The 27,802-nt window shown below is 47.9% G+C and overlaps 1 protein-coding gene across 7 annotated transcripts in view; it reads right to left on the minus strand.

The window, feature by feature from the left end:
* Positions 1–27,802, minus strand: part of TTC7B (tetratricopeptide repeat domain 7B) — a 226,185-nt gene that overhangs the window by 192,622 nt on the left and 5,761 nt on the right. For all 7 annotated transcript variants that reach the window (XR_005657575.1, XM_039884012.1, XM_039884013.1 and 4 more), the window contains exons 2-3: positions 13,204–13,358; positions 11,034–11,202 (exon numbers count right to left, since the gene is read on the minus strand). Coding sequence is in view for 6 of the 7 variants with exons in the window: in XM_039884012.1 (XP_039739946.1) it covers positions 11,034–11,202; positions 13,204–13,358 (324 nt within the window). In the remaining variant the exon portion in view is untranslated. The remainder of the gene's footprint in view (positions 1–11,033; positions 11,203–13,203; positions 13,359–27,802) is intronic.

The following is a 27,802-nucleotide window of genomic DNA, read 5'->3' on the forward strand; positions in this document are numbered from 1 at the left end:
TTTAGCCAAATGATAGTTGGTAGCAGGGCGAGCACTGTACTAGGAGTCATGAGTCCTGTTTAAAATATTAAACAGCTGTCTTGGACTAGGTGATCTCTTATATCCTGGCCAGCTTTGTATGAGTTCAGGCCCCAAGGAGATCCTAGAAGTAAGGACCGAAATCCTAAGAGTGAAAAACACAGCAGCTAGCGTGCACCATGCAAGGAAAAAAGCTACATTAAAGAGTCACTCACTGGCTTTCAAAGAAAGAGCCACGGAAATGGACTCTTCAGAGCCAAACAACCTGAAAGACAGTCCACAAACTGGGATGATTCAACCTGAAGCTGAGTGTGGGCTGAGAAGAGGCGTTCGAGATAAGAGTCTTTGTTTTATGTCAGGCCCAAAACAAAATCCATTTCCATCTAAAATCCAGAGGAATTCAGAATACACTGAAAACATGGTACTTTTGCTTAAACAATTTGTATGTTACTTGGATACGGTTTCTCTTCAAACGTGTTTAAAGAGCCCTCTCATCACAAATACCCAGAGGCGGCAGGCACTGTCCTGGTGCAAATGCAGGGATAGGAAGCGAGCAGCCCCAGAGCCCAGCCCAGAGCAGGCACTAGCATATTTGCTGATTTAATGAATTGATTGTACAATATAGTTTGAGAGGTGCAAGTGGCAGACGTGAAATAATTCACCAAAAACTGAATGCCAAATCGGATGGTACTAACTATAAATAGAAGTGGATCAGAGGAAGAAGAGAGATTGTAGCGGACAACGGAGTTGGATAGGTTGTCACCGAGGTGTCACTGAGGGTAGACTCCTCACAGAGAAAAGGCGAGGACTCCAAGTTGGAGAGAGAAGACAAGCAGAGGTGGGGACTGAGCCTGGCAGGGGCAAGGGTCAGAGGGTGGGCAAGCTGGCAGGCAGCCTGGAGCAGAGTGTGAGGGGACAGAGCAGGACGCAGCCTCCAAAAGATGGAAGAATGCACAGCCATGCTGACACTTGTGATGGGGAGCAGGAGGACGTGTCGGGAACCCGAGCTTCGACAATAAGGGGAAAGATGATTTTGGGGGAGAAGAGGTGTCCACTCTCGATTAACTCAGTGTGGATTTTTCCACGGCACATTAAACCTCAGACTGAACAGTCCTGTCACTCAGGCCGCTGTCTACTTACTGCCTTCACCACATTTCAACTTCAACCTACTTAAGAATATAAATCTGCCACAAATATACACAGGCTCATGTTTTAGGCCCTGGGGAAAGCTCTGTGTCATCTCCGTCCCTTCATTATCCCAGAGCCCTGGCAGGCACTCTGCCTATGGGTAGAGAGTTCCCCTGTTACACCCTAGGGCCTCACCGGGCTCCGGGCTCCAGGCTCCAGGCTCCAGGCTCAGTCCTTGCCTTCCTCACTCTCTGTGGTCCTCTGAGTGAGCTTCAGCCACTCCTAGGTTGTAAACCAAATCTATACAGTCAATTCCTGAATCCTGACCAACAAACCAATAGCCTAGAGATCCTGAGCTGAGCTGCAGCCCCAGAAGTAGAACGGTTCCCTGGACATGCCCCCTTGTGGTCACAGAGGTATCGTCATGTTCAACTCCAACTCAGCATCTTCCCCAAATCCTCCAAGGAAAATTGGCTCCTCCTCCGGTGAGCCTTACCTGGTTTAACTGCATCATTACCTGCCTAGTTAGCTAAGCTAAAAATCTCACAGTCATCTAGATTCCTCCTTCAACCACCTTCCCACACCAATTCCCCCAAAAAACTACTGCAATCCAGGCTTTTGCAATATCTGTCAGGATCCAGCTAGGACAAAAGAATCACTCTAGTTTTAATGTCTAGAATTGTTTACATAGGGGATAAAACAGATGAGAAGCCAAAGAGGATGGTATGGCATCCCAGAATTCTGCAACAGCCAGAGGCCACTAGCTTCCCTCTGGCTGGAAGGGACAGAGGGAGGAGGTGGAGTTGCAAGAGCCCAGAAGTCGGGCCTCTTGGGTGGGACACAGAACACAGGGAAGCTCCCTAGTGGGAGCTGAAACCATAGAGGAAGGTTTGTCTGACTGAAGCTGAAGCAACTGAAGAGATGCAATTGCTGTCAACGGTGCTGCCTGAGGCAGAGAAAGAGAAATACCCTGGCTTCCCTCCCTTCTCACTCTAATTTCCTGTCAGCGCTTCCTGTTGGCCAAACCCAGGCAGAAACTTACTGATTTGGGCACCTCACAAACAGCCTGCATAAGTCAAGCCCCCTGAAATGCAGAACAACGGAGGAGAGGGACCCAAAGCCAGCTCACCTCTCCAACTAGTCTCCTTCCTTCCAATCTTTAATTCCTTCTAATCTATTCTCCACTCTGTGCCAGAAAGATCTTTCTTGCTTAGAAATTTAATTAAGCCTTCCCTCCTTCTTAAAACCTGGCAGTGGCTAGCAGTTCCCTGGCAGGACAAAGTAAGACTCATCCACCAGGCTGACTTTATCAGTCAATCGCAAACATATTAAGCGCTGCTTCCCTTGACTGGACTGAGTTTATAACTCGGGGTAAGCGGCGACTCAGGGTATCGCTGTAGAAGAAAATAAGACTCTTCCTCAAAGTCATCCACCCCAAACCCGTTAACTAGCTAAATATCATTCCTTTCCGACCGGGATTATTTGCCAAAATCGAGAAGCTCAGGGTTCTAGTGAAAAGATGCTGTGCAGAAGAAAATGGAGAACAAGTATAGGCTATTAAAATCTATTAAAGCAGTAGAGTAACAAGAGATTGAATTAGTAATCAAAAAACTTCCGATGAAGAAAAGCCTGGGCTCAGGGTCGGGTGGCTTTCTGGTGAACCCTACCAAAGTTTTAAAAAAAATTAACACCGATCCTTCACAAACTCTTCCAAAAAGTAGACGAGGTGAAGAACATTTTACGACTCACTCTATGACACCAGTATTACCTTGATACCCACACCTGACAAAGACCTCACAAGAAAATTACGCCAATATCCATTATGAATATAGATGTAAAATTTCTCAATAAAATATTAGCGTACCAAACCCAGCAACATATAAAAAGGATTATGTACCATGACCAAGTGGATTTATCCCAGGAATGCAAGGCTGGTTTAACATATGAATATCAATCAATGTAATATACCACGTTAGAAAAAATAAAGCATAAAAATTACGTTATTATCTCAGTATAAAAAGCATTTAAGGAAATTTAACACCCTTTCATGATAAAAACACTCAACAAACTAGAAATAGGGAAGAACTCCAACCTGATAAGGGCCATTTATGAAATACCCGCAGCTAACATCGCACTTACTGGTGAAAGACTGGAAACATTCCCCCTAAGACGAAGATCTCCGCTCCGGTCGCTTCCATCCTACATGACACTGGAGGGTCTAACCAATGCAATCGGGCAACAAAAAGAAAGAAAAGGCATCTGGACTAGAGAGAAAAAATAAATCTATTCTATTTACAGATGACATAATCTTATATGTAGAAAACCCTAAAGAATCCACAAAAAAAATTATTGGGACTAATAAAAGAGTTTGTCAAGGCTGTAGGATAAAAGATTAATATAACAAAAATCAGTTGTATTTTCTATACACTATCAATGGACAATTTAAAAATGAAATTAAGAAAACAATTTCACTATGATAGCATCAAAAAGAATAAATATTTAGGAATAAATCTAACAAAAGGAATGTTAAGACCTATACATCAAAAAGTGAAAATCATTTTTGAAAGAAACTAAGGAAGACAGCCCACATTCAAGAACTGGAAGACCTAATACTGATATGGTAATATTCCTCAGATTGATATACAGATTCAGCGTAATCCTTATCAAATTCCCAGCAAGCTTTTTTGTTTTTTTTTTGTTTTTTGCAGTAATTGATCATTTGATCCTTAAATTTATATGGAAATATAAGGGACCCATAAAAGCCAAAACAGTATTTTTAAAAAAGAACAAAGTTGGAAGACTCACACTTCTCAATCTCAAAATTTATTACAGAGCTACACTAATAAAGACAGTGTAGTATTAGCACAAGGATATAGAGAAATGAAATAGAATTGAGAATCTGTATATAAACCCTTGCATGCATGTTCACTTGACTTCAACAAAGGTGTCAAAACAATTCAATGGGGGAAAAAATAATCTTTTCAACAAATGGTCCTGTAACAACTAGATATGTAAAAGAATTAAGTTAGACCTCTACCTCACACTATATACAAAAATTAACTCAAAGTAGATCATAAATCTACATGTAAGACTTAAAACTCCAAAACTCTTAAAAAAAAAAACTAGAAGTAAATCTTTGTGGGTGTTCATTAGGCAATAGTTTCTTAGCTACAATGCCAAGAACACAAAAACAACAAAAGAAAAAAAACTGAACTTACTCAAAATTTAAAACGTTTGTGTTTCAAAGGTCACCATCAAAAAAGTAAAATGACAATTCACAGAGTGGGAGAAAATATTTTAAAAAACACATATCTGTAAAGGGACTTGTATCTAAAATATGTAAAGAACTAGTACAACTTGATAATGAAAAGACAAATTACCCGATCAAAAAATGGACACAAGATCTGAATAGACATATCTCCAAGAAGACACACAAACGGCCAATAAGCACCTGAAAAATTGTTCAACATCATTTGCCATTAGGGAAACACAAATAAAAACCACAATGACGGACCACTTCATACACAAAAAAACAGATAACGCAGCGACGCTGAGGATGTAGAAAAACTGGAACCACTGGGGTAGAGCAGCTGCTTTGAAAAACAGTTTGCAGTTCCTTAAAAAGTTAAACACAAAAATGTGATGAAAAAAATTTTTTAAAAGAAGTTAAACACAGAGTTATCACATGACCCAGTAGTTCCACTCCTAAGTATATACACCCAAGAGAAAGGAAAATGGACATCCACTCCAAATTCTGTACACAAATGTTCACAGCAGCATTATTGATAATAGCCAAGAAGCAGAAACGACGCCATGCCCGTCAACTGATTCATACGTTAACAGAATAGACACAGTGTGGTACATCATTCGGCCATAAAAAGATCTGACACAAGCTGCAACATGTGAAGACGTTAAGCTAAGTGAAAGATGCCAGACACAAAACATCACATATTACACGATTTTGTATATATAATGTTTCTAGAATAGGCAAATCGTAGAGACAGAAAGCAGACTAGTGGCTGACGAGGGCCAAGGGACATTAATCAGATAATGGAAATGGCTGTTAATGAGTATAGGTTTCTTTCCGGGGTGAGGAAAATGCTCTCAAATCGATTACGGTGATGGTGGCACAAGTCTGAATATACTAAAAACCACTGAACTGTACACTGTAAAACGTATATTGTGGTATGTGACTATGTGACTATCTCAATAAAGCTGTTTTTAAAAAGCTATAGAGCACATTTGTAATATGAAAAACGGAAACAACAGAGATGTTCCATGGGCAAAAATATCTATAAGGCACATCACTGTGCAGTCATTAAAAACTGTGTTCAAAAACACTAAACGACATGGAAAAATAATTGTACATACACGTATACACATATAATGGAAAGTAGAATATAAAATAGCATATATAGGATTATCCTAACTAAATATTATAAGTATATATATTTTATATAATCATAAATTTCACATAAAGACATATAACTTAAAGATATCTATATATATGTCTATATATAGAGATATATATATATATAGACATATATATATATATAGATATAGATATATAGATATCTTTAAAAGTGGTTAACTAGCTTGAGTGGCAGTATGGTGACTGATATTGTTTTCTGCTTTATATTTTCCTTTATTTCCCAAATAGCTTATACTCAACAAACAACTGAAGAATAAATGTTCACTTTCAGATCAGAGAGATTCTATTCGGTATCAGCCAGAATGAGCGGCAGCTGGTCTCACACTCTGAGCTAAGAAAGCACGCAGGTGCAGCCGCCCAGCAGGGCAGGCTGGAAATACTTCTCTTTCGACCCAGAAAACTCACTTCCGATTTAACCCCTCTTAAATCATTAAGCACAAGCACAAAGCCCAAGCTGAGAACGTGTTCGTCATAGCCTTATATATAACGGTGAAAAGCTGGAAACAAGCTACATGTCCAAAATAGAAGCTTTTTAGTTCAATATACCACAGCTCATCCATACAATGTACAGCTGCTGAAATGCTGCACAAATATATCTTATGTCACGGAAAGTGTTTGTGACCTGCAGCAAAGTGGAAGAAGCAGGTCACAAAGCAGTATATATGGTGTAATCTAATTTTTATACATAAAAAATTCACACATATGATAAGTATAGAGAAGTACACTAACATGTGTGACAGAGGCTCCTGGTGGATATGGTCCTATAGTAACCTCTCACCAATGGATTGTCAGCAGAACTGATGTTACTTCCGCTCACCCTAGACATTTCTCTCTTTCCTGTTTCCATGAGCTGCAACACCCCGGAGCCCAGTTTCAATCACACGGATGTGCACTGGCCGCCAGCAGACGGGGGAGGAGCAGTAGCCTCAGAGAACACAGCGGCCCCACCAGCCTCGACCAGCTGGACTATCACAGGACTGTGACAGGCTTCCGTCACATCGGAGCCAACGTATTTCGGTCCCTTTATTACAACAAGGTACATACCAAGGCACTTATAAAGGCCAGCTCCAGGAAGGCAAGCTACTTCCAGCTGCCACTGTCCTACCTGCAGAAAGTTACCCCATGTCCAGTAGATCTAAGTCCCAAAATAGACAGTGGCCATGTGTCTGCTGTTCCCAAGCCTCCCCACTTGGAAAAAAAACATCTGTGGCCACTCGCTGTCCTGGAGATTTCATCTGATATCTCAATCTGTGTCCTAGAGCAAAGGTCTCTACTCACTCGAATCACCCAATATTATAGGAAGCTGAGGAGTTTCTCTGTTTCTTCTATTCCCATACTCTGTTATTCTACTCAGGTTTAAGAGATTGGAGGAAGGAGCTGGGGAAGGAGGTGAGATCCACTCAGGTGCTTTCGGACCATGGAAATGAACTGAAATGTGTACCTTTGGGAAAGAGACCCGTGTCAGGCACTGTTATGATGTGATGTCAGCATTCTCTGACAGGTATTCCCCATAACTGGCAGAAATGACTTTGAATCATCAAAATATGCTTAGTATGTTATCTACAGGCAAAGAAAACACATCTGTCCATGACCGGCTAGAAGCAAAAGCACCCAGAATCACCTGAATTATGTGATGGGCATCTCCATAGAAATCCGAGGAAGGGAAATTTTACAAATTCCATTCAATAACTAAGTGCTAATTATATGCCAGACACACAGCCAAGTTCCGATGACGGCAAACAAATGACACACAGAGTTCTTCCTTTAGAAGAAATCACGACCAGCAGGGTGTCTGATAACGGCACAGCTAACTCTAAGAGGATTTTCACGTAATTCTAATCTACTATCCTGTGACGGCACTGAATAAGATCGACTCTGAATGGGTGAGCCCCAGAGGGTTTCAGAGAAGATGGGACATGTGCGAGCTTGAGGGACAGAACTTGCAGGAAGAAACCTGGGCAAGAGCAAGAAGTTAAGGTGCAGGAACAAGAGGAGAGGGGCTGAGAAGAGGGTGACAGGCACGAATCCAGGGTGTCCTTTAGCGTCTGTAAGTTTCCCACCCAAGGAAACCTGGCCTGACCCGAGTGAGCTCTGATCCACGTGCCCGTGGAGCAGAGTGACCAGAACATGGGCCCTGAAGCTGAACAGCCTTCAGGCTGAGCCCCCTCCTGCCACTCGGCAGGAGAGCACAGGCTTCGGCACAGTCTCCGAGTTCAGCTCCTGGCTCTACCACTTCTTAGCTGCAGCCCCCTGGGCTGCTTACCTGACCTCTCTGTGCCTCAGTGTGCTCATCTGCAAACCAATTCCTGGCTACAGGCTACCAGGCCTCAGGTCAGCCAAGGGACTGGAAAGAATAACAGTGCCCACCGCCCAGGGTGGTCGTGGAAACTGGCTGAGACACCCAAGTAAGGGACACAGCACCGGGCACACAGTGGGCACTGACATTCCTAGTAACCACACGTAATCTCATTTCCTTCGTTTGTAAATTAGGGGTTTGGAGGATTAAAGAGACAGTGAAGCCTTAACATGGTGTTGGCCCATAGTTGGTTCTCAGCAACTGAATGATGTTGGCTTCTGATTCCCATGAACCATGGCTGACGTTACCTGGACGAGGGAGGTGGAGCTCCAAGCTGTGGCAGGAAGAATTAGATGTGAGAGTTCAAGGACATTTCCAGGCTCTGGTTGAAAGCCCTGTGTGAGTCAGACCTCAAGTGACCAAGGAAACGTTCAGATGACCTATGAAAGCGTGCAGGTCACTTCCACCGTCTACAGCAGCATGCAGGCGGCACAGGGGAGGGGCGTGGGCTGGGTGCATGCCCACCCAAGGGGCAGGTTCACTCAGCTCCAGCCTGGGCTTAACCTGGGAGAATGACGGGACAGCTCTAGCCTTTTTTCCCATGAAGACAGAAAGCCAAATTCTTAACTGTTCCCAATTTGGAAATGTTAGCAACTAATTCAAAAGCACTGGAAACACTGAGAGGACCAAACAAAGCCTGTCTCCCATGCCTGAGGGCCAGCTTCTCGCAACCTGATTCAACGGTACTTTGCGCGCTAATAGTCATCAAATCCTTATCAGCAATCTCCCCTTAAGTTATAAGAACCTCGATGAAAACAGAAAAACCAAGCCTATTCCTACACAGAGCTAGGCCAAGAGGCTCTGGAGCTCCTCAGGGAACTGGCCTGTCTTTGGCATCTCCATGAATTAGAGGAGCAACGTCCTCTGTTGCTAAGTCACTTCTGGTGGTCCCCCCACCAAACACCGTCTTTTAAACTAATATTCACATCATGCTCACCATGTGCCAGGTAACGCTGTAAGCATTTTCCAGGTACTAGCTCATGAACTCTTCCTGACGACCCAATGGGAACCTGATAGATGGGGAAACTAAGGTACAGAGACGTTAAGAACTTGCACAGGGTCACGTGACCTGTGTGTGACAGAGGTTGGGGTGGACCCGGGTAGATGGTCCAACACTGGTGCTCACAACCATCATTCCACGCTGCCTCTCACCTGGCCATCCAAGGCTCTTGGGGCCTGAGTCCTCCTGGGCTGCAGGTCACTTCCTCTGGGCAAAAGTGACCCTTCCCTCTACCCATACACATGTGACCCTGCATGTGCCTATGGAATTCAGAAACTAGCCAGGGCTAGGTCTCTGATGAGCCAGCCAGTGTGTCCCAAGAGCCAAGTGGTTCAGTCCCATAGCTGGGACCCACTGCTAACCCCATATCATCCAGGACCAAACTCAGGGACCGAGTCTCCTGTCCTCCTTGTCTACTATACATGGCAGCCACTAGACGAAGCTGGAATGCCACCTCTAGACAGTCTGCTACCACCAGGATGTCTCAAAGCCAATACTAAGACCTGAGCTCTCGGTGCTAAGTAGGCCTTGAGCCATTCCCAACCCCAAATAGCAAATCTACTCCTGGCCACAATCCAACAGGTCCCAGGTCAATGGGATGGCTGGAAACTGCCAGATGAAGCTTTGCTCTCATTGAAAAATACCGTTCCTGGCCCAAAATCACACACACACACACACACACACACACACACACACACACACACAGAGTTCCCCATAACCTAAGGCATATGAGGTAGCTAAGTGAGCACCAGAGAGAGAAGGGGGCAGCTATGTGGCCCAGACGGCAGCACACCCCATGACTCAGACGCAAATATAGGCCAAGAGCTCTTAGGATCCCCCAAGACAGCCTCAAAGGACTGTGCCCATTAAAATGCCAGCATGCCCTGTCAAGAGCGACAGCATCCTTTCCCAGCCCACAGCGACATTTAGAAGATTAATTAGATGAGCCTGGCAATACTAGAGATTCCCCAGGGAACTGGATGAATATGTCGCCCCCATCACAAAGCCCTTAAGAGTGCCTTGGGCTGGATCTTTGTTCATTTCTGCATAAGACAACCAAGTCAGACAGGTGGCAGCACACAAGTGGCCAGCTCGCTGCTGTTCTGGAGGGTCGGCACACTCAGAGCCCTGGCCTCTGGGCCAGCAACAGTCAGTCACAATGCATGGTTTGGACAGTAGGTGGCAGGAAGGAGAGGAGCTGCTTCGGATGGTCCCCTTCTTACCATACCCTTTAGAAGTCTGATTCGAAGCATCTCTCCTCCTCCAGGAAGCCTTCCAGCCCCCACTGCCCTTCGGTGACCTCTCTTGCCTCTGAAAAGCTGTTGCCCATGCGCGCTTTTTACTGATGGCTGCCTTGTTTGGAGCTGGCACTGTACAATACCATTTAGGAAGCATTTAGTCCGTGCCAGGTACTGTGTCAAATGCATTACGCACATGACTTGACTTAAGCCTCATAACTCTATGAAGTAGATATGATCATACCCATTTCACAGATGAGGAAGTGGCAATTGGAAAGGTCAGCTACTGTGTGTGTCCGGCCTCTTTGTCATTTCTTTTTCCGTGGGGCTGCACTCTCACATCAGATTACAAACTCCGTCATGGCACCTGGGGTGACATTTACCCTTCGACCGCCTGAGCCCCTAGGCACACAGTTAAACAGTGGCTGACTATTACAAGGACTGCCATGTGTAGCAGCCACTTAGCCTTAATTAACCCAGAGGTGCCATTAATGAATAAAAATGTGGTCCGCCATGTGGGCAAGTGGCCGTAAGATAAGACACCCTGTATATGTTGTGCATCTTAATTACCAAGAAAAATCTCCGCTTAGTTACATATTAATGATCAGAAAATGACTGAAACGTTTTTCCTTCATTTCTTTCAGTGATAATTGAAGAACTGAGGCTCTGAGGACACACTGTGTCGCTGGCCTTAAAATCATGCAGTGCGCTGGCCTTGCTGGGAGTTGTCAGAGTTAATCCCCAGCCAGGGCCACGGGGGTCAAAGTGCAGGCTCCAGGAGGCTCTGCTGGCTCCAAACAGCACGACCCGGGGGCAGCCCTCCCAGGAAGAGGGGAGAGGGGAGAGGGACGCAGGCCTCACCTTTGGTGGCGAAGGCTTCCGCGATCATCCGCAACCTGTACGGGGCGGCGGCCATCAGCGGCAAGTCGTCGAGGCCCACGCGGGCATAAATGTTGAGAGCTTCTTTATAGTCTCCTTCCACATAATTCAACTTGGCCATGATCAGGTTGGATTCTTGTAGGAATTCTGACTAGAAGGAAAAGGAGAGAAAAAAACATTTTCCTACGATATTATGGGCGATGCTTTCTCGGGGCTCAGCCATCTGCTGCTGCAGAACCCTGGGGCTCTGCACCCAGAAACTGCGCACACGTGTTCACAGCAGTACTGCTCACACTAGCCCCAAAGTGGAAGCCATTCAAATGTCCACCGACGGATGAGTGGGTGAGCAAAACGTGGTCTCACCATGCCATGGAGTATTACTCAGCCATGGTAAGAAGGAAGCATTGATACATCAGGCTACGACATGGATGAGCCCCAAAAACAGTACGCCAAGTGAAAAAGCCAGGCAGGAAAGGCGACGCATGCTATGCTCCCATTTATACGAAATGGCCAGAATGGTCGAATCCATAGAGGCAGAAAGCAGATCAGTGTCTGCCTAGCGCTGGGAGGCTGGGACCGGAAGGAGCCTGGAAAGTTCCAGGTTTATTTTGGGGGTGATAAAAAATGTTCTAAAATTAAGGTAATGGTTACACAACTCTGTGAATACGCTAAAAAACATTCGATCGCATACTTTAAATGGGTGGGTTATATGGCATATGAATTATATTTCAATAAAGCTGTAGCAAGACAAAACAAAAGCCCTGAGGCTCCCCTTAGGTGTCTGGGCTGGGCTGGACTAGGGCAAAAGTGAAGGAATGCTTTCTGAACAAAACAGAGAGGCACCTGTCTCGAAAAGAGGAGCTCGCACAGGCATCCTCCTGTGTCCTGTGCACTGCACTGGGAGCGTAACCCACACAACCAACCCAAGGAGAGAGGCTTCCTCAATGAGTGCAAAAATCAGGACTTGCTTTCTTTCCAGGGGTGAACTTTACTTGCCGAGCCCTTCCAGCTTCTTAAGGTTACTGACCGGGAGTCCCCTCCCCCGAGGCTGCCAGCTCCAACTGTCCTGTGGAGGCTCTTTCCTGGCCAGTCAGGAGAGGCTGGCTTCCTGAGGCCACACCCACCAGCCCCACGCGCCTCCCTTCCCCTCCCCCCACTTGTAGCGGAGGAAGAAGAGGCCATCCAGCCATCTATATAAGGAAACAGATTTATCACCCTCTCCCAGGCCTTCTCCTTGGAACCCAAGCTGTACGAGGCTAGATTTTTCAGCTTATGAGGCACATATTCTGTAACCTATAGCTGTGACAGGGTAGACAACATGCAGGTAACCAGCCAGAGCATGGCGAAGCGGCCGTTTGAGATAGGGCGGCCCTCTTCCAGGCATTTCTTGAAAGGGAGCAGGGACAACAGGCAGCACTGGAGAAGACCGGGGTGCTGAGGGAGGGGGGTGGTAAGTGAAGGTGAGATGAAAGGGATTCTAAAGACGCAAGAAAGGAAAAATGGGAGAGGGGAAGGGAAAGCTGAGTATAAACAGAAAACTGGGTAGATGAATAGGAGGGCAGTGCATAAGGTTTCCTGTGCCTTAAGGACTAGGGTCACTGCTCAGGCAGAGGGAAGTTCCTGTCCTTGTCCCCTCCCACAGCAAGGCACCAGGCCTGTGGTCACCGCCCCCCACCCCTCATCTGAAAGCCCACACAGCTCTAGGCCAGAGAGGCCTGGGGACGTTCATGGGCCACACAGTTTTAGGCAGGAAACTGTGCAGTAAGTGGCACTCCTGATAAACTTCTCTCTCTTTCCTGTAATGGAACAGGGTGTCAGGTTGAGCTCTGGGTCACACATGATAGCTTATTTCAAGCACCTGGAGAAGATCAGTGCTATTTTTCAGAGTAATGCGTCATTGAAGCCTCTCATCAGAAATACTTTACTGGGCCAGAAGCCCCCACAAGGTGGTCAGCTAGCCTAGGGGTTGGTTGACACATCAACTGCACACAACAATTGTCCTGCTTCTAAGAAGACAAGCCACAGCAGTGGAGACGTGGTCCAAACATCACCCACCCAATTCGTCCAGGGGGATCATCCCCAACCACACAGCTCAGAGGAGATGGAGCCAGCACTCCGCACTGCCCCACCTTGTCCCAGAGATCCACAGTACCTTGAGGTTCCCCCGGTCCAGGGCGGCGGTCAGATGCTTGCGGACCTCAGTCAGCTGGGGCCTGGGGCCTCGGGGACTGGCCCCCTGCCGCAGAGGGTGTTCCTTCAAGTACTGCTCCAGCTTCGACTCCCCGAGGAGGAGTTCTGCCATGTCATCTGTGAAGAACACAGTGAGCAGCGAGGAATGGTCAGTGTGCCGGGAACCCCCCAAGGACCTCGGGACCACCACCCCCTCGCTCCACGCCCCCAGCAAGGCCCTTCTGGAACTTCATAACCGAGTCCAAGTAGGCACCACCTTATAGTGAACTTGTGTGCATTCGTAAAGAATGTTCCGGTAGTGTGTTCTCAAACAGGTGGTAGCTCAGGCATCCAGTCATTCCTTCGTCACCTATTTACTGAATCTAGAAAGATGGATACATTTTAACACGGAGCGAGCTCAAGTTGAGTAGGAAAAAAACACAAAGTTGTCTTATGATTTATTCAGTATGATCCTTACAAAACACACACAAGGCCCAACGCTATGCCTTTCCAAGAGTGAAATTTCCTAGCCCATGTTCTGTGGCCTCAGACATGGATTTGAGCCAGCAGAATGCCTTGTACAGTCAGATTCTTAAAATGAGTTTGTGTCAAATGACCTAAATGCATGCAGTCTGTGTTTGTCTAGAAGTCAAGACTATACAGACACTGATATCTGGGAATGTTTGTAGAAAGGCTTTATTCCTAAGAGTATAATACTTATAGTTATAACTTTGTTAGTGTCTGTGTTGCCTCGTAATTTAGAATAAAAACCTCACTCTAGTAGCGGCTCTGTAGAATCCACACATCCAGACTATTCTGAATAAACTCAAACAATTCATACACCAGCCTGAACACTGTCTATTTTTTTCTCTGATGGGACAGAACATAATTGCATTAAAATATAAAAGCAGCTTTAAAAGGTCTGGAAGGATATACGTCAAACCCATGACTGTTACTGCTGGGGTACAGGAAGAACCTCAGCTGGGGTTAGTTGCCGAAATAGACTTTAGCTTCATCTTTAACTTTCTGGTATCAGAGAAAAGAACAGGTATGTCTCTCGTTTGTGCAATCTAAAATTAACAAATTCTGGGACGTAGGTCCGACTCTGAAGGCTGAGAGCCATAATAGGAGCCCTTCTGATTCCTCTAGTCAGTGACCCAAAGCTGCCGGGTCTCTGTTCTCGGCAGTGTCTGTGTGTGTGTACTGGGAAGCCAAAAATAACCTTTTAGAGATGAGACCTAGGGTCCCGGGAGGAGCTAAACAACACCAAAACAGGGCTGAGTTGAGTTACTGAACTCAAGAGTTCTTTAGCTGTCCAAGAAGAAAAAGCAAATCGCCTGCAAGATGAGGAGAGCATCGCGAGGGACCCGCAGCGGTGTCCTCCACCAGAAGACAGTGCAGCGAAGTCTGCAGAGGACACGGGAACACAAGGTGCAACCCAAGTGGACTGGACCCCGTGAAACGCGAACACCAGTCAGGTATGAAGGCACGAGGCGGCATCCTCCCAGAAGCATGAGCCCTTCTTGAGAATGAAAACCAGCTGATAAGGAAAGCCAGGGCTCGGGGACGAAGGCCTGACGGGGCCTTCTCCATAGGCGGCACTAAATGCTTACGAGAATTACAGTTACAGAAGTGACTGTCATGAACCAACACGAAGCAAAAACAACATGTCGAAAACTGAGAGGAGCTTCGGAGGGCCATGTCCTCATCTTTCAAGACACGGTAATATGTGTTTAAAGAAAAACGGCAACAACATGACACCGATCTTTTTAAAACTCTATTGGACTCTTTTCAGAAGTGATATCACATGGCGGAGTGTTCATTCGGAGATCAAAAGTTCCTTCAGATTCACTTTAGTTTCTTTTTTTCCCAGGAATATTCATTAGTACCTTATTTTTAAATAGAGCACTACTGTCCAACAGAAATATAGTCAAGCCGCATGTTATTTTTAAGCTTTCAGTAGCTACATTAAAAAAGAAACAGGTGAAATGAATTTTAGTAGTATATTTTATTTAACTTAGTCTCTCCACAATATTATCAGCTTAACGAGTAATTGATATTTTAAAACTATTGAGATATTTTACAGTCGTGTATTTTACACTTCAAGCGCATCTCACTTCAAACCCGCCACATCTCAAGTGGCCAAGGGCTACGCACGGCTAGTGGCCATCGCCTTGGATGACAGCATGATCGCTGTTTATAAAAGTATGTCAATTTATCTTCAGGTCCATCTATGTCCCTAGAAAGATACCTAGCGTGATGATCGCTAGAGTAAATTATAAAACTTTCTGAATGATAGGATTTGGGATAATTTTTAAATTCTCATCTTTGTAGTGTGAATTATTTTCATTGAGCAGAATCATTCTATATTACTATTAGAAAAAAGAACTCTTCTTTTAAAACTGGGAATATACACGTCAGGACATAGCGCTCACTTCTGAGTGGTAAGACTATCGGTATATGTTGGATTTCTTTTCTGTGTGTTTTAAATTTCCAAAAAATAAAATAAAATAAACTACAACGGGTTCAGAGTCCTAGACTTAAATCCCAGTATGGCACTCTGTGACTTTGGACCTATGATTTAATCTCAGCATCTGGGGGTGGGGGCAATTCTAAGAAAGTCCCTCTGCACGCCTGAGCTAAGGATCCTTCTTTCCCCGTTATTCACCATTAACCCCCATTATGCCCCATTATTCTGCGTTGTTCGGCATTAGTCCCCGCCCCTCTGCTCACTGCCCTCCTACAGACTCCTCTGACCTTGCATCTGAATGTAGCTGCCCTGAGCAGAATCCCCAGCCGGGCCAGCGAGCAGAAAGGACAATAGATCAGGACCTCTGTTATGTGCTACTTCTTTCTAGCTATGGGAGGGTGGCACATTACTTACCCTCTTAAAGCATCAATTCCCCCTTTTTTAAAATGGGAACAATACTGCAAACATAAGCAAGATTGTGGACTAGGACTAATGAGTTCTAGGGAGAAAACACTGTGGCCTGGAGGGACCACACCTTTCAGCTGAGCCTTAAAGGAGCAGCAGGCTCTGGACTGAAAAAGAGGAAAAGGAAGGACAAACCAGGCTGAGGGAACAGCGGAGCATAAGAAAGGCCAAAGGCAAGGAAAGTACACAGAGCCAGGTGGCTGGAGAGCAAGGAGTGGCTGGTTAAGACAAGAATGGAGAGCAGAGCACCTGGACCTAATGGGTCCCCGCCCCCACCTCCCTACTCAGCCCCATGGCCAGAGGATGATGCCCACAGCCCTTGGCTTGGAAAATAGGTTCTGGCCAAGTTCACTGCATGGGCCCGTTTCACTCCTCAAGCGTCTGGAATGCTTTGGAACCCTGGGAACACCAACTGCTCACTATTACTTGGTAAGCACCTACTGGTCGTTCAGGCACTGCTGATCTTCCCCCATATGGCCCAGCCCAAGCCACCCCCAGATGCCCCAGGAACCTTGAGCAATCCAACCTCAGGGAGAGCACAGCTGGGTGTTTCAGAGCTGCAGGTGGAGCAGAATGGAAGAAGCCCAGCAGTACAATGGGGAGGAAAGAGCTCTGGCCTCAGGCAGCCCCACGCTTGAATCTCAGCACCTTTGCTTATTAGCTATGTGGCACTGGGCAAGTGACCTGACCTCTCTGAGCCTTAGTTTCCTCACCTGGCTACTGTGAAGATTAGAGATAATATCTGTAATGCATACAGTACAGAAAAGGTACTGAATAAAGGTTAGTTACTATTACTGTTATTTTCATTCATTTAGGACTTCACTATTTCCCAGAATGTTTATGTTGGTTCTAGCGGAGCCAGAGAGCTCTGAGACACAATCTCTGGGCTCAGGGGCCTACAGTCCAGCAGGAGGATATGAACATCGTGCAGGGGTCATGACCAGCCAAGCCACACCGAGCTCTTAGTAAATGCCATGCAGTGTGCTTAGCAGTGTCCGTCATCCCATTAGTCCTCCAAACACCACCAGGGCATTGATGCTGTAATTACCCCATCTCACAGGCAGGGAACCAGGCATAAAAGGTGCAGCGACATGCTCGAGGTCACAGAGCCAGCCTCCCCTGGTGCTGGGATTTGAACCCTACACCATCTCCCCAGCCTCCAGGCACAAGCCATGGAGAGAAGGGGCCTGGCTTCCTTCCCAATCAGCATGTGAACCCAGTCAAGCTGCTTAACCCTTCCACAGCAGGGCCTGTCAGGCAGTTTCTAAGACTCCCGCCTCCTGCTCCACCTGCTGGGATTCTCAGGTGACAGGAGAGAAGAGGGGCTGAGGGATACCCTGGGCTAGTTTTGCCTTTCCCACGGGCATTATGCAGAAACCAGCTTCCCGGTGAGTTACAGAGGGGTAAAGCCTGAAGCCAAGGAGAAACCATTCCTGAGAAACTTTGCAGAAAAGAGCATGGGACTTAGCCCCCAGAAGGGGCCTCTGGTCCCCTGGTTCATCTCTGGACAGACAATCCCCAATCCCATAAACCTCTCAGCTGGCACAGCTCAATGCCCAGGTGGCCTTGGCCTCCTTGATCTCCCCACGGGGAACGGGGTGGGGGGGGGGTGGCGCTGTGGTCTTTGTCCCTGGAGGTGACTGCCCCTTCCTCATAGCCTTGTCTTCTGCAAGATAAGCAGCTGACACACAGAAATTTGATCAGATGATGGAGAAAAAAACTTAAAGTTTCTACTCTATTCCAGGGAGTACTTGATATCAAAACAAAAAATCTCCACCACTTGGTTCATATGTCAATAGAGAAGCATTTAGATCTATTCACACCATTCCTGCTGGGGCCCCAATCCAAGAGGAAAAAACAAACCCCTATTCAAGTAGGAACCGGTTCTTCATTGTCCCCTCTGTTACTCAGCAAAGACAGCCAGGTTCTCTGCAGTGAATTTCAACCTCATTTATTTGCCTTCTTATAAGTCACAGGTAACTTAACGTTCACAGTACTTGACCTCCCCCTGCCCAGCAAAGAGTGTTGACAGAAAAACAGCCACCGCTGGACAGTGTTGCTAGGAGTATAAACTGGTATGAGTGTCTACAGAGGGCATTTTAGCGATATCTATAAAACGGTTTCTGTGCCTGTACCATCCGACCCAAAAATTTCAGTTTTAGCAACTCACCCCACAGTACGTGCAAGCGTGAGCACAAAGATGTACACACAGGAGTGTTTACTACGTACAGCCCTACTGTAATAGCGAAGGACAGAAACGACAACAGGGGACTCGTTAAATGGATTGTATACCCCGTGTGATGGGACACAGTGTATCCCTTAAACAAAGGGAGCAGATCTAAACACAACTCCATGCTGGCCGGATCGCACAAATGGCCCCAGGTCTTCAGGCCTCCCTGAGGCCGCATGCTTTGTGGCCTCTCTCACTGACCCTAGACATGGCCATGTGACTTGCTCTGATCGACAGAACAGTAGCAAATCTGACGCCCGCAGAGCTTGGAAAAGGGCTTACCCACATCTGCTTCCCTCCTGCTTCTCTGTGACCATGAGAACATGCTCGGGCTGGCCTGAGCTAGGCTGAAAGGCCACACGGAACAGGCTGAGTCATCTCAGCCAAGGCCCAGCCAGGTAAGAGAGCCCAGCCGAGGGCAGCAACGTCACCGAGCTGACCCACAGCGGGCCGCAGATGCACAAACGAGCCCTGGCAAGCCCAGAATCATGAAAAATAATAAAAGGTAAATGTTTCAAGGCACTAAATTCTGGGATGGTTTGTTACACAGCAATAAATAACAATCTCAGAGATAGGGAGACACAAACTAGGATGTCTGGTATATCGCTATTGTGCACAAAAAAGAAAAACCAACAGCAAACTTTCTTATAAGTGTACAGATGCACAGAATATTTCTGAAAGGACCCCCAGGAAAGTCCTGAGTGGCTGTTTGAATGGAAGGGAGTGAGGAGACATGGAGATAATGTAGGAAGGCACTTACTTTTCACAGTGTACCCTTCTGCATGATTTGATTTTTATTACCATGTACAATCATTACCTAGACAAAACAACCAGTTAATTTAAAAGGAACGAGATGGCCCGTGTTGCAATGTGCTCCGAATAGTCACCCACAGAGGGGTTCACGCGACCCAGTCCGCCAGCTCACAACCAAGAGAAACAGTTTTCAGTCTGAGGTTGCTACCTAGAGCATCTCGCATTCTCCCTGGGCCACCAGCCTCTCGCGTACACACTGGAGATGCAGGCCCTCAGCATCCTTCCCAGGCCGTGGCAATCTGTCACACCTGATGGGGCCTGCCTGGACATACTGCACCTTCCGCCTTTCTCCTGCCAAAATCCCAGGCATCATTTGAGATGCATTTCAGGGTCACCTTGGAGAAGCTGTGCCCAGAGATCTCGGCCAAGCTAATCATGTTCCTCATGGCACTTCGCACACTCGCTCGTCAGCCAGTATTCGTTCAGCACCTGCTAGCTCCAGGGACCTAGAGCAGTGAACAAGACAGAGGAGGTCTCTGTCCTCATGGAGCTTACACTTCTAGACAGACGAGCCAAAGAGACAAACCAGGCAAAGGCCAGATAGTGGTAAGAGATGCGCAAAGAACTAACATGATAGAAACTGGGTGGCTACTTGAGACTGGGTGGTCAGATCAAGGAAAGAGTCTCCAAGGACACTTGAATGATAAGACTGAGTCAGCGAGGCCAACGGCTGAGGGAGGAGCATTCTCCCAGCTCATGGAAGCCCTGGGTGGGGACACAGCTGGCATGTCCTACGGACAGCAAGAAGGCCAGTGTGGCTAGAGCTGAGGGAGCGGATCGGGGTGGGGCTGGTCAGGGGGGTGCGTACATTCTCATGGGCTGTGGTAAGGTTTGGCATTCATTCTAAGTGAGAGTGGAAGTCTTTGTGGGGAGGAGGTAAGCAGGGGGGTGAAATGATCTGATTCAGGTTTTGAAAAGCTCCCTGTCTGAACTTAAGGATGGAGCCAGGAAGAGGCAACAGCAGAAACAGAAATTTACTGCAGTGGTCTGGTGAAAGGCGACAGACACTTAGACAAAGGGGTGAGAGGTGAAAAAATGGTGTAGAAAAGAGAGAAAAAGACTGAGTGAGGACAGTTTGGAGGTAAAACAAACAAGACTTACTAACGGATTAGATTGGAGGTGCATAGACAGAATTAACCCCCCGACCAAAGATGTCTATGTTCCAACTGCTGGAACCTGTGACTATGTCACCTTACATGGCAAAAGGGACTTTGCAGCTATAATTAAGGATCCGGAGATGGGAGGATTATCTGGTGGGCGCACTGGAGGGTCAGAGTCAGAGGAGCGGAAGCGGCAGCGGAAGCTGGAGTAGTCACAGAGAGAAAATGGAGGAAGCTACACCGCTGGCTTCGAAGACGGAGGAGAGCCCGCAAGCCAAGGAATGTGGGCAGCCGGAAAAGGCAAGGACCCAGAGCCCTCCCCAAAAGGAGCGCAGCCCTGCTGGTATCTGATTTCAGCCCGACGAGACCATGTCCAACTCCGACCTCCGGAACTGTAAGAGAACAAATCTGCATTGTTTCCAGCCAGTAAATCTGTGATCATCTGTTACGGCAGCCATAGGAAACGAAGGCGTTGAGGAGGAGGAAGGAGAGGGGTCAAAGGTGAATTCTGGATTTTAGATTGCGCGGTGGTGTGAACGGTGGTGCCATTTTGCCATTTACTGAGCTGAGGAGGAATAAAACCGAGCATTCCGTTTCGACTAAGTTCAGTGGCATCTGATGGCCACGTAGAGAAATCGAGTCGGTGGGTGGAGGTCTGGATCAAGGCTGGAAGAGACCGGGCAGGAAGGACTAGGGAAGAAAAACCAAGACCGTATCAAAGAAACCGAGATTAAGAGGTTTCCAGAAAGAGAGAGTGGTCAAGCGGGTTAAAAGCAACTGGAATATCAAGAGAGAGAAAAGCCCAAACATAACCGTTAGATTTGGCAACATGGAGGCAACATCAGAGGGTGACCTTGACGTGGGGAGTCTTAGGGACGTGCAAGGGAATACGAGCCCAACTAGCGCGGGCGGAGGAGACCACGATTCTTTGAGAGGCTTTGCTGAAGAGGAACAGAGAGATGGGGCAGGACTTAGACCGCACTGGGGGTAGGGAAGGTTCTAACAGGAAAGTCTTAGGGCCTCTGTGCATCCCGAAGGGAGTGGTCCAGCAAAGACAGAGAGAATTTATCCAGGGGAGAGAAGAGATGGCTACAGTAGCGAATTCCTGGCAAGGCAAGAACGGAAGGGATCCTGAGCAAAGGTGAGGGGGCTGCTGGCCTTTGAAGGGAACTGAAACCTACAGACGACAGAGGACAGCCGACAGACGCGGTGGTGGGAAACTAGCAGGTTTCTTCATTTGCTTCTATTTTGTCAATGAAATATGAGGCAAGGTCATGAGCTAGGAGGAAGAGGGTGACGTTCGGAGGATGTGAGTAGTCTAGGATGAGAAAGGAACATCTGAAAGACATTTTGAAAAGTGGGAATACAGACATACTGAAAGAGGAGCAGTGCCTTTGAGGTCACTGGTCACCAAGTACCAGCGGCCAGCAAGGCCGAAGGCTTTCCTCCAGCAGCAGACAGCTGCTCAGCCGCACGCGTGGGTGGGCAGAGAGCTGCGTGTAACCAGGGCGGAGGCACTGACCAGCAGTAGGACGGAGAAGAGAAGGGCACACACCTCAACTAGAACGTGTAAACCAGTTGTCCCCATACCTGTTCCAAACTGTAAGTCACATCACATACCCCTCCCCTCAAAACTCCCAAGGGCTCCCATCTCGCCCGAAGGGACAGTCAAAATCCAAAATCCTTGTAACTTATCACCTGAGCTCTCTTACCTCCATCCTGTCGCTCTCATACTCATGCTCCACCTCGACTGCTCAGCACACAGTGGGTGACCTCTACACGTTTCTGGAATGAACCAATCAGGAAGTGCGCCTCCTGTTTGTGGACAGGGCCCAGCCTAGTACTTTGGCCTCCCGAGACTCGGCACCTCCCTGAGGTGCCTGGCACACAGTGGGGGCTTGAATGTCGACGGGGATCCAGGCTTTCACACTTCTGCCTCAGGCCCCTTTTGTTCCCCTGCCATAATCTTTGTTTAAATTGTGACCCAGTTCAGAGGGCCTGGCTATTCGAAACTCTCGACTGAAAGGCAAAGACAACAAAAGTCAAAGATTGAAAAGCTCAGAAGAAGGTGGCAGAAATGATAATCTGGGAAAAACTTGGTAGTCGGGGGGTAGGCTTCATGCCAGAGCCTCCTCCCCACGTCCACACACAATGCAGAAGCTATAAGGACAGGATGGCAGAGTGACACGTGGGGACCGCAGACAGTAATTCCACTGCGCTAGCAGAACAGATGAGGATATTGGCCTAAGGCGTACACACACACACACACACACACACTCAGAGAAACCCGGCTTAAGAAAAAAAAAGGTAACTTAAAATTCATGAGCTTGGAGTTGGTCTGGCCTGTCCCCAGAGCTCAGAAGTGCAGGAAGTGACTCTAATAGGGCATGGGGGATGTTATCAGGCCAGCCCAGAGGTTTGGAAAAGGCTCTTTCAGGAAGCCAGTTCCACACAGACAAGTTAAATGCACACCCTCACAGTCAGCAAGCATCTCTTAAAGATGTAAAGCCCCAGTCCAGTCCCCTCCCTCAGGAAGAATGGTCTTAGGACAGACGGGTGCCACCGAGTCCTGGCACAGTGGTGTGGAAAGACCGCCAGGGACACTCAGAGGGTGTCAGGAGCAAGTGAGGTCTGAGCTAAGCCTGAGGAATTTCTCCAAGTGAGATTCCAGGCAGAAGGGAGACTGGACACAACTGGTGTGTGTGTGTGTGTGTGTGTGTGTGTGTGTGTGTGTGTGTGTGTGTGTGTGTGTGTGTGTGTGTGTGTGTGTGTGGTGGGGCGGGGGCAGGGAAATGGCTAACGCAGGGAGGCGGCAGCCCAAGACTCAGTAGAGCACTAACTCCCCTGGCCTGGTGGGCCAGGGAAAGAAAAGGCGTATTTGTTGCAGACCCCTGGGCTTGGCACCCCTGGCGGCATCACCTCACCAACCGGGCCCTCCTCCAAGGCTGGCAAACTTGAGAGAAAACACAGCTTCTTGTTAGCCGTAGAACCTGCAAGGGCCAGAGAGAGCAGTTCCTCAAGGTGCCAGGGCTCACAGCAAAGGGACTGAGCCGGACCGTGTGTGAGGAGAAAAAGAGAGACAGACAAGGGCAGCAGAGGGGACCCGGCTGGCCTCCCTGGAAAGGGCCGCTCAGCAAGCGTCCATCCTGCAGTCGCATGAAACACAGGAAGAGAAGGCCACAGGCGGTCAGTCGGCCCCAACAGCAATCGATCAGCCGAGATTCACCCAGAGCCCCAGCAGGTAGGGCCGTGGACAGTCGCCCTCGGGATGACACCAAGACTCTTACATGTGGGACCGTGCCTCAGGCAGACACTCCTTCCCACGGGCCTCCATAGCCCACATCCCTCTACCACTCCAGCCCTGACCACACGTCTCTATGTACTAGACTTCAGCATGAAGATGGTCTTGGTGATCACTGCGTTCCAGGTCCTCAGGATGGGGGCTGGCACACAGTAGGTGCTCAGTGGATTTTTGATAAATGAATAAATCCAAGTTAACTCCTCAAGGGCAGAGGCCAAGTTGTTCATTTCACAATTGAATACCTACTGTGTGCCAAACATGTTATTGGTGCTTGGGATTTAGCAATGAACAGAAGAAGAGTGAAAAAATCCTTGCCTCATGGGGCTGACAGCCCAATGGTCTCGTTCATCTTTGTGTCCCCGTTACACACCACAGCACCCCCACGTCCTATCCTGGGCTCGCTAAAGGGCTGAATGAATGGCTGGAAGACGAAGACTGGGGAGTCTGTCAGACCTGGGCTGAAGCCCTAGTTTCTGAATCTGCTAGTTCTGTGACTCAGCTAATATGGTGTGTCCCAAGTTCGGGCCTGAGTCACGGTTCAGCATGACAGGAGCCCCACCCCCACCCCGCGACATATCTTTGCCGTCATTGCTTATCGTTATCCTGACCACTTCCTCTACCCCTGTAAAAGACTGAGTATCTGGACCCTCCTTCCACACACAATACTCCAGATTCAGGCAGGCTGCTTCTGATAATGCTGGTGCTGGAAATTGCATTATCTCATTTAGTCCTCAAAACAACTTCTAAGATAAAGAGCGAGGCTCAGAGAAGCTGAGTAAATCCCCCATGGCCAGACTAGCAATAAGTGGCAGACCTGAGATCTGAACCTGGGTCTGACACGGCAAAGTCCACGGCCTTCTCCTGCATCAGGGTTCCTTTCCCCTCTGCTAAAATACCTCCATCCATCTAAGAGGGTGAACTACCGTCCTGCTCTCCAGAACTGAGGGGGTCCCCAGGACGCAGGTATTTCAGTGTTAAAACCAAAAACGTCTCATGCCACCTAAGATGAGTCAGTCACCCTAAAGCCATACTCTGCCCAACATCTTCCTTCTGGTTCTCTGCCAGGCCTGATCCATTGCTGCATAAGCCCACTCTGCTCTGAGACCTCCAGTAACCCAGGTGCACCTTGTATCATTGGAAATGATGCTATCATTGTTCTCCCCAGGCTGTGGGGTGAAATTCTGTTCTTCCCCTTGGACAATCATGGCTGAAGTGTGGTCCTGGCCACAATCACCTGGGTGCTAGTTAACAACCCTGCTTCCTGGACCCCAACCCCACTAAGACCTCCTGAAGCAGAAGCTAGGGCCCTGCCTGGGAATCTGAGTTGCTGACCAGCTCCCTGGAGACTCAGCTGCCCAAAGGTTGAGTGAGTGCCCTGAGCTGTAAGCTTCCTGTGGCTGGTGACCTGCTCACTCTATTTCTTTGGGTGCACACAGGAGGTGCTCATTAAATGCTAAGGTTCATGGTTGAGGGCAGGAGCTTCCCAACCTGCCTGATCACACGAATCACCTGAGGCTCAATATAAAAATGCAGATTCCCAGCCCCCATCTGATACCCCAGAGGAGAGGTCTGGGAATCCATGCTGTCCAGGCTCCCTAAGGCCAGTGCTACTCAGCATGCGTCCCTGGACCAGCACCATCAGCATTGCCCAGCCCAGACCTGCTATACCTAGAAGTAGGGCAATCTGGGTTCTAAAAAGCCAGTTTGGTGATTCTGTGGTGACACAAGTTTAGAAAAACATTAGTGTAGTAGAAAGAATAATAGCACTAGAGTCAGAAGTGGGCGAGAATCCGGCTCAATGAATATCCTCAAGCCTCAGTCTACTCGCGCCCTGCATGGGAATTACACCGCCCCCACCCCGCCCCATCCTCATGCAGTCACTGTGATGACTGACCAATCTGTGTAAAAGTTCATGCCCAGGACCCGGCACACAGCAGAGGCTCAAGAAATGCTTGTTCATTCTTCTTCCTACTGGCACTGTTTTAACACCCATGAAGTTAAGAAAATTAAGGTTTCAGAGGATCAAGTGACGTGTACGAGGTCAGTCGGAGGGGAAATGCCTCTGGATTCTGACTCCGGGTCTGGTAGGCTTCTGAAAGGACCAAAAAACATCTGAACTAGGTTGAGGTGCCTAGTTCTGGCAGCTCAACTACCGCTACGTTTGATGAACAGGGACAGACAAACCCAGAGGGTGGAAGGGTCTATAGCCATGCCATTAAGTTTCCTGTGGCTTGTGGCTTCTCTTTATATTTTATGTGGCACTCATCTACTCCATCTGCCAAACACTGCTCATTCTTGTCTTGGTGGCTGATGGGGATGGTTTTAAAAGGTCTCAAAAAACCTCTTCCCTCTTTCTAGCTTCTCAGATGTGAAATATTGGCTTTCGCACAAGTCAAAGGCCTGTAACCCTGCACCACCTGCCAAGCATGAGGTCACCCAAAGGGGCAGGAATCCACCCGTGTGAGGTCAAAGCAAAGGCTATCCCTGAATGAGTTCCCAGTGCAAAAGTGGCTGGCAGCTGGGGGTCTCTGCGTAAGTAAAGAAGTGTACCAGTTAGAATAACTATGACAGCAAGTAATGACCAAACACCTGACTCAATGTGGCTTCAGTAAGAAGGCCTTTATTATCTCACGTAACAGGAAGTCCAGGGAACGTCAGCGATGCAGTCAGGGCCCATGTTCTTCTTTTCTCTGCGCTACCTCTCTCTGTAGCTCAGCCTCTCGCCAGGGCCAGGTGCCCTCAAGATGGCTGCACCTCCAAGCCTCAAAAACAAACAATTTCCAGGGGAGGAAAGAGACCATTCGCCTTCCCTCTTAAGCATATAGGACACTCTGAAGCATGAGGAAATCTTTCCCAGAAGCCCCTCCCACAGCAAATGCCCCTGAAGTCTCATTGGTTAGAACCAAGTCACATGTTCATGCCTCAGCCAATCACAGGCAATGGCGTGGACCCACTGGGGCCAGGGCCCGCCTACAGTGAAGCATTCGGCACATGGAGGGGCTGAGAACTGAACAAAATCAGGGCTCAATCAATCAGGATGAGCGGAGGTACAGAATGCTGAATTAACAACCAGGGAGCCTCTGGCTGGCCCCAACTCACTTGATGCCGGCAGCCCCAGTGGTAAACACCAGTCCTTTAGGACACCGCTTCTGAGGGGTGAAGTCGTCACTCCATTCTGGAAGGCCCTCGGCCTTACTTCCTTACCCCTCTTCCGACTGCTCAGAGACCGCCCCCCGTGAAAGTCAGTGGGGCCAACCCAGCACAGCAGCCTAAGGGCTCATTACAGCAGAACCAGGGTCCTCTGTCCTCCAGCAGCTGACCACCTTAATACAGAGACAAGGCAGACACCCAGATGGGCAGTGTTGGGGAGGGGAGACAGCCCTGAACTGGGACATGGGAGATGATAACACCCACCACCACGAGAAGGCAGCTGACATCCCCTGAGGGTGTACTCTGCGCAGGCACCGTGCTAAGCGCTTTTAGGTGTTTTGTTGTTCCTTTTTTCTTTTTTCGTTTGGTCCTTATAACCACACCACAGGTTTGGCACTATTATTACAGGGTCACAATCCCTTATCCATAATTTCTGAAATCCAGAACTCTCTAAAAACCAAAAGCTGGTTCTTGTTGCTGTTAACTTATTGGGCAGCAAAACCTCAAGAAAACCAACATGAGACTATTTATGGTCTATTTACCCCTTTTGCAATGACTGTCCATATATTTTGATGCAGAAATGCTGACGCGTTTTATTATGAAGTGCTGCCCCAACCCCACTGGGAGTGTCACATCACGTCCAGCACATGTACCATATTCTGAAAATTTCTGCATTCTGAAACATCTGGCCCCAAGGGTTTTAGAAAAGGGATCCTGGATGTGTGTCACCACTGCACAGACGGGGTTTCACAAGGTGAAATAACTCTCTTGAGTAGGAAACCGCAGAACACTCTTCAGGCTGAAACAACTGAACGCTGGGGCCAGTGCTCTGACCCACTCTGCGAGCTTCTGCCACTCACTGCTGCTGGCTTTAAGGGAGATGCCACTCTCTCTGGGCCTATTTTCCCCATCTGTAAAATGGGGAGGCTGGACTAGATCGGTGAGTTTCTAATGTGTTTCTTAAGCATATTAGCCCTCCCTTCAAAGGACACCTTAAGGAAAAGTATCACTGCTCCAGTGAGTGAGGCCTGCCCATCTGGCCACCAGGACCCA

The sequence above is a fragment of the Pteropus medius genome, unplaced genomic scaffold (genome assembly GCF_902729225.1).
Source record: "Pteropus medius unplaced genomic scaffold, Ma_sr-lr_union100, whole genome shotgun sequence".
NCBI lineage: Eukaryota > Metazoa > Chordata > Mammalia > Chiroptera > Pteropodidae > Pteropus > Pteropus medius.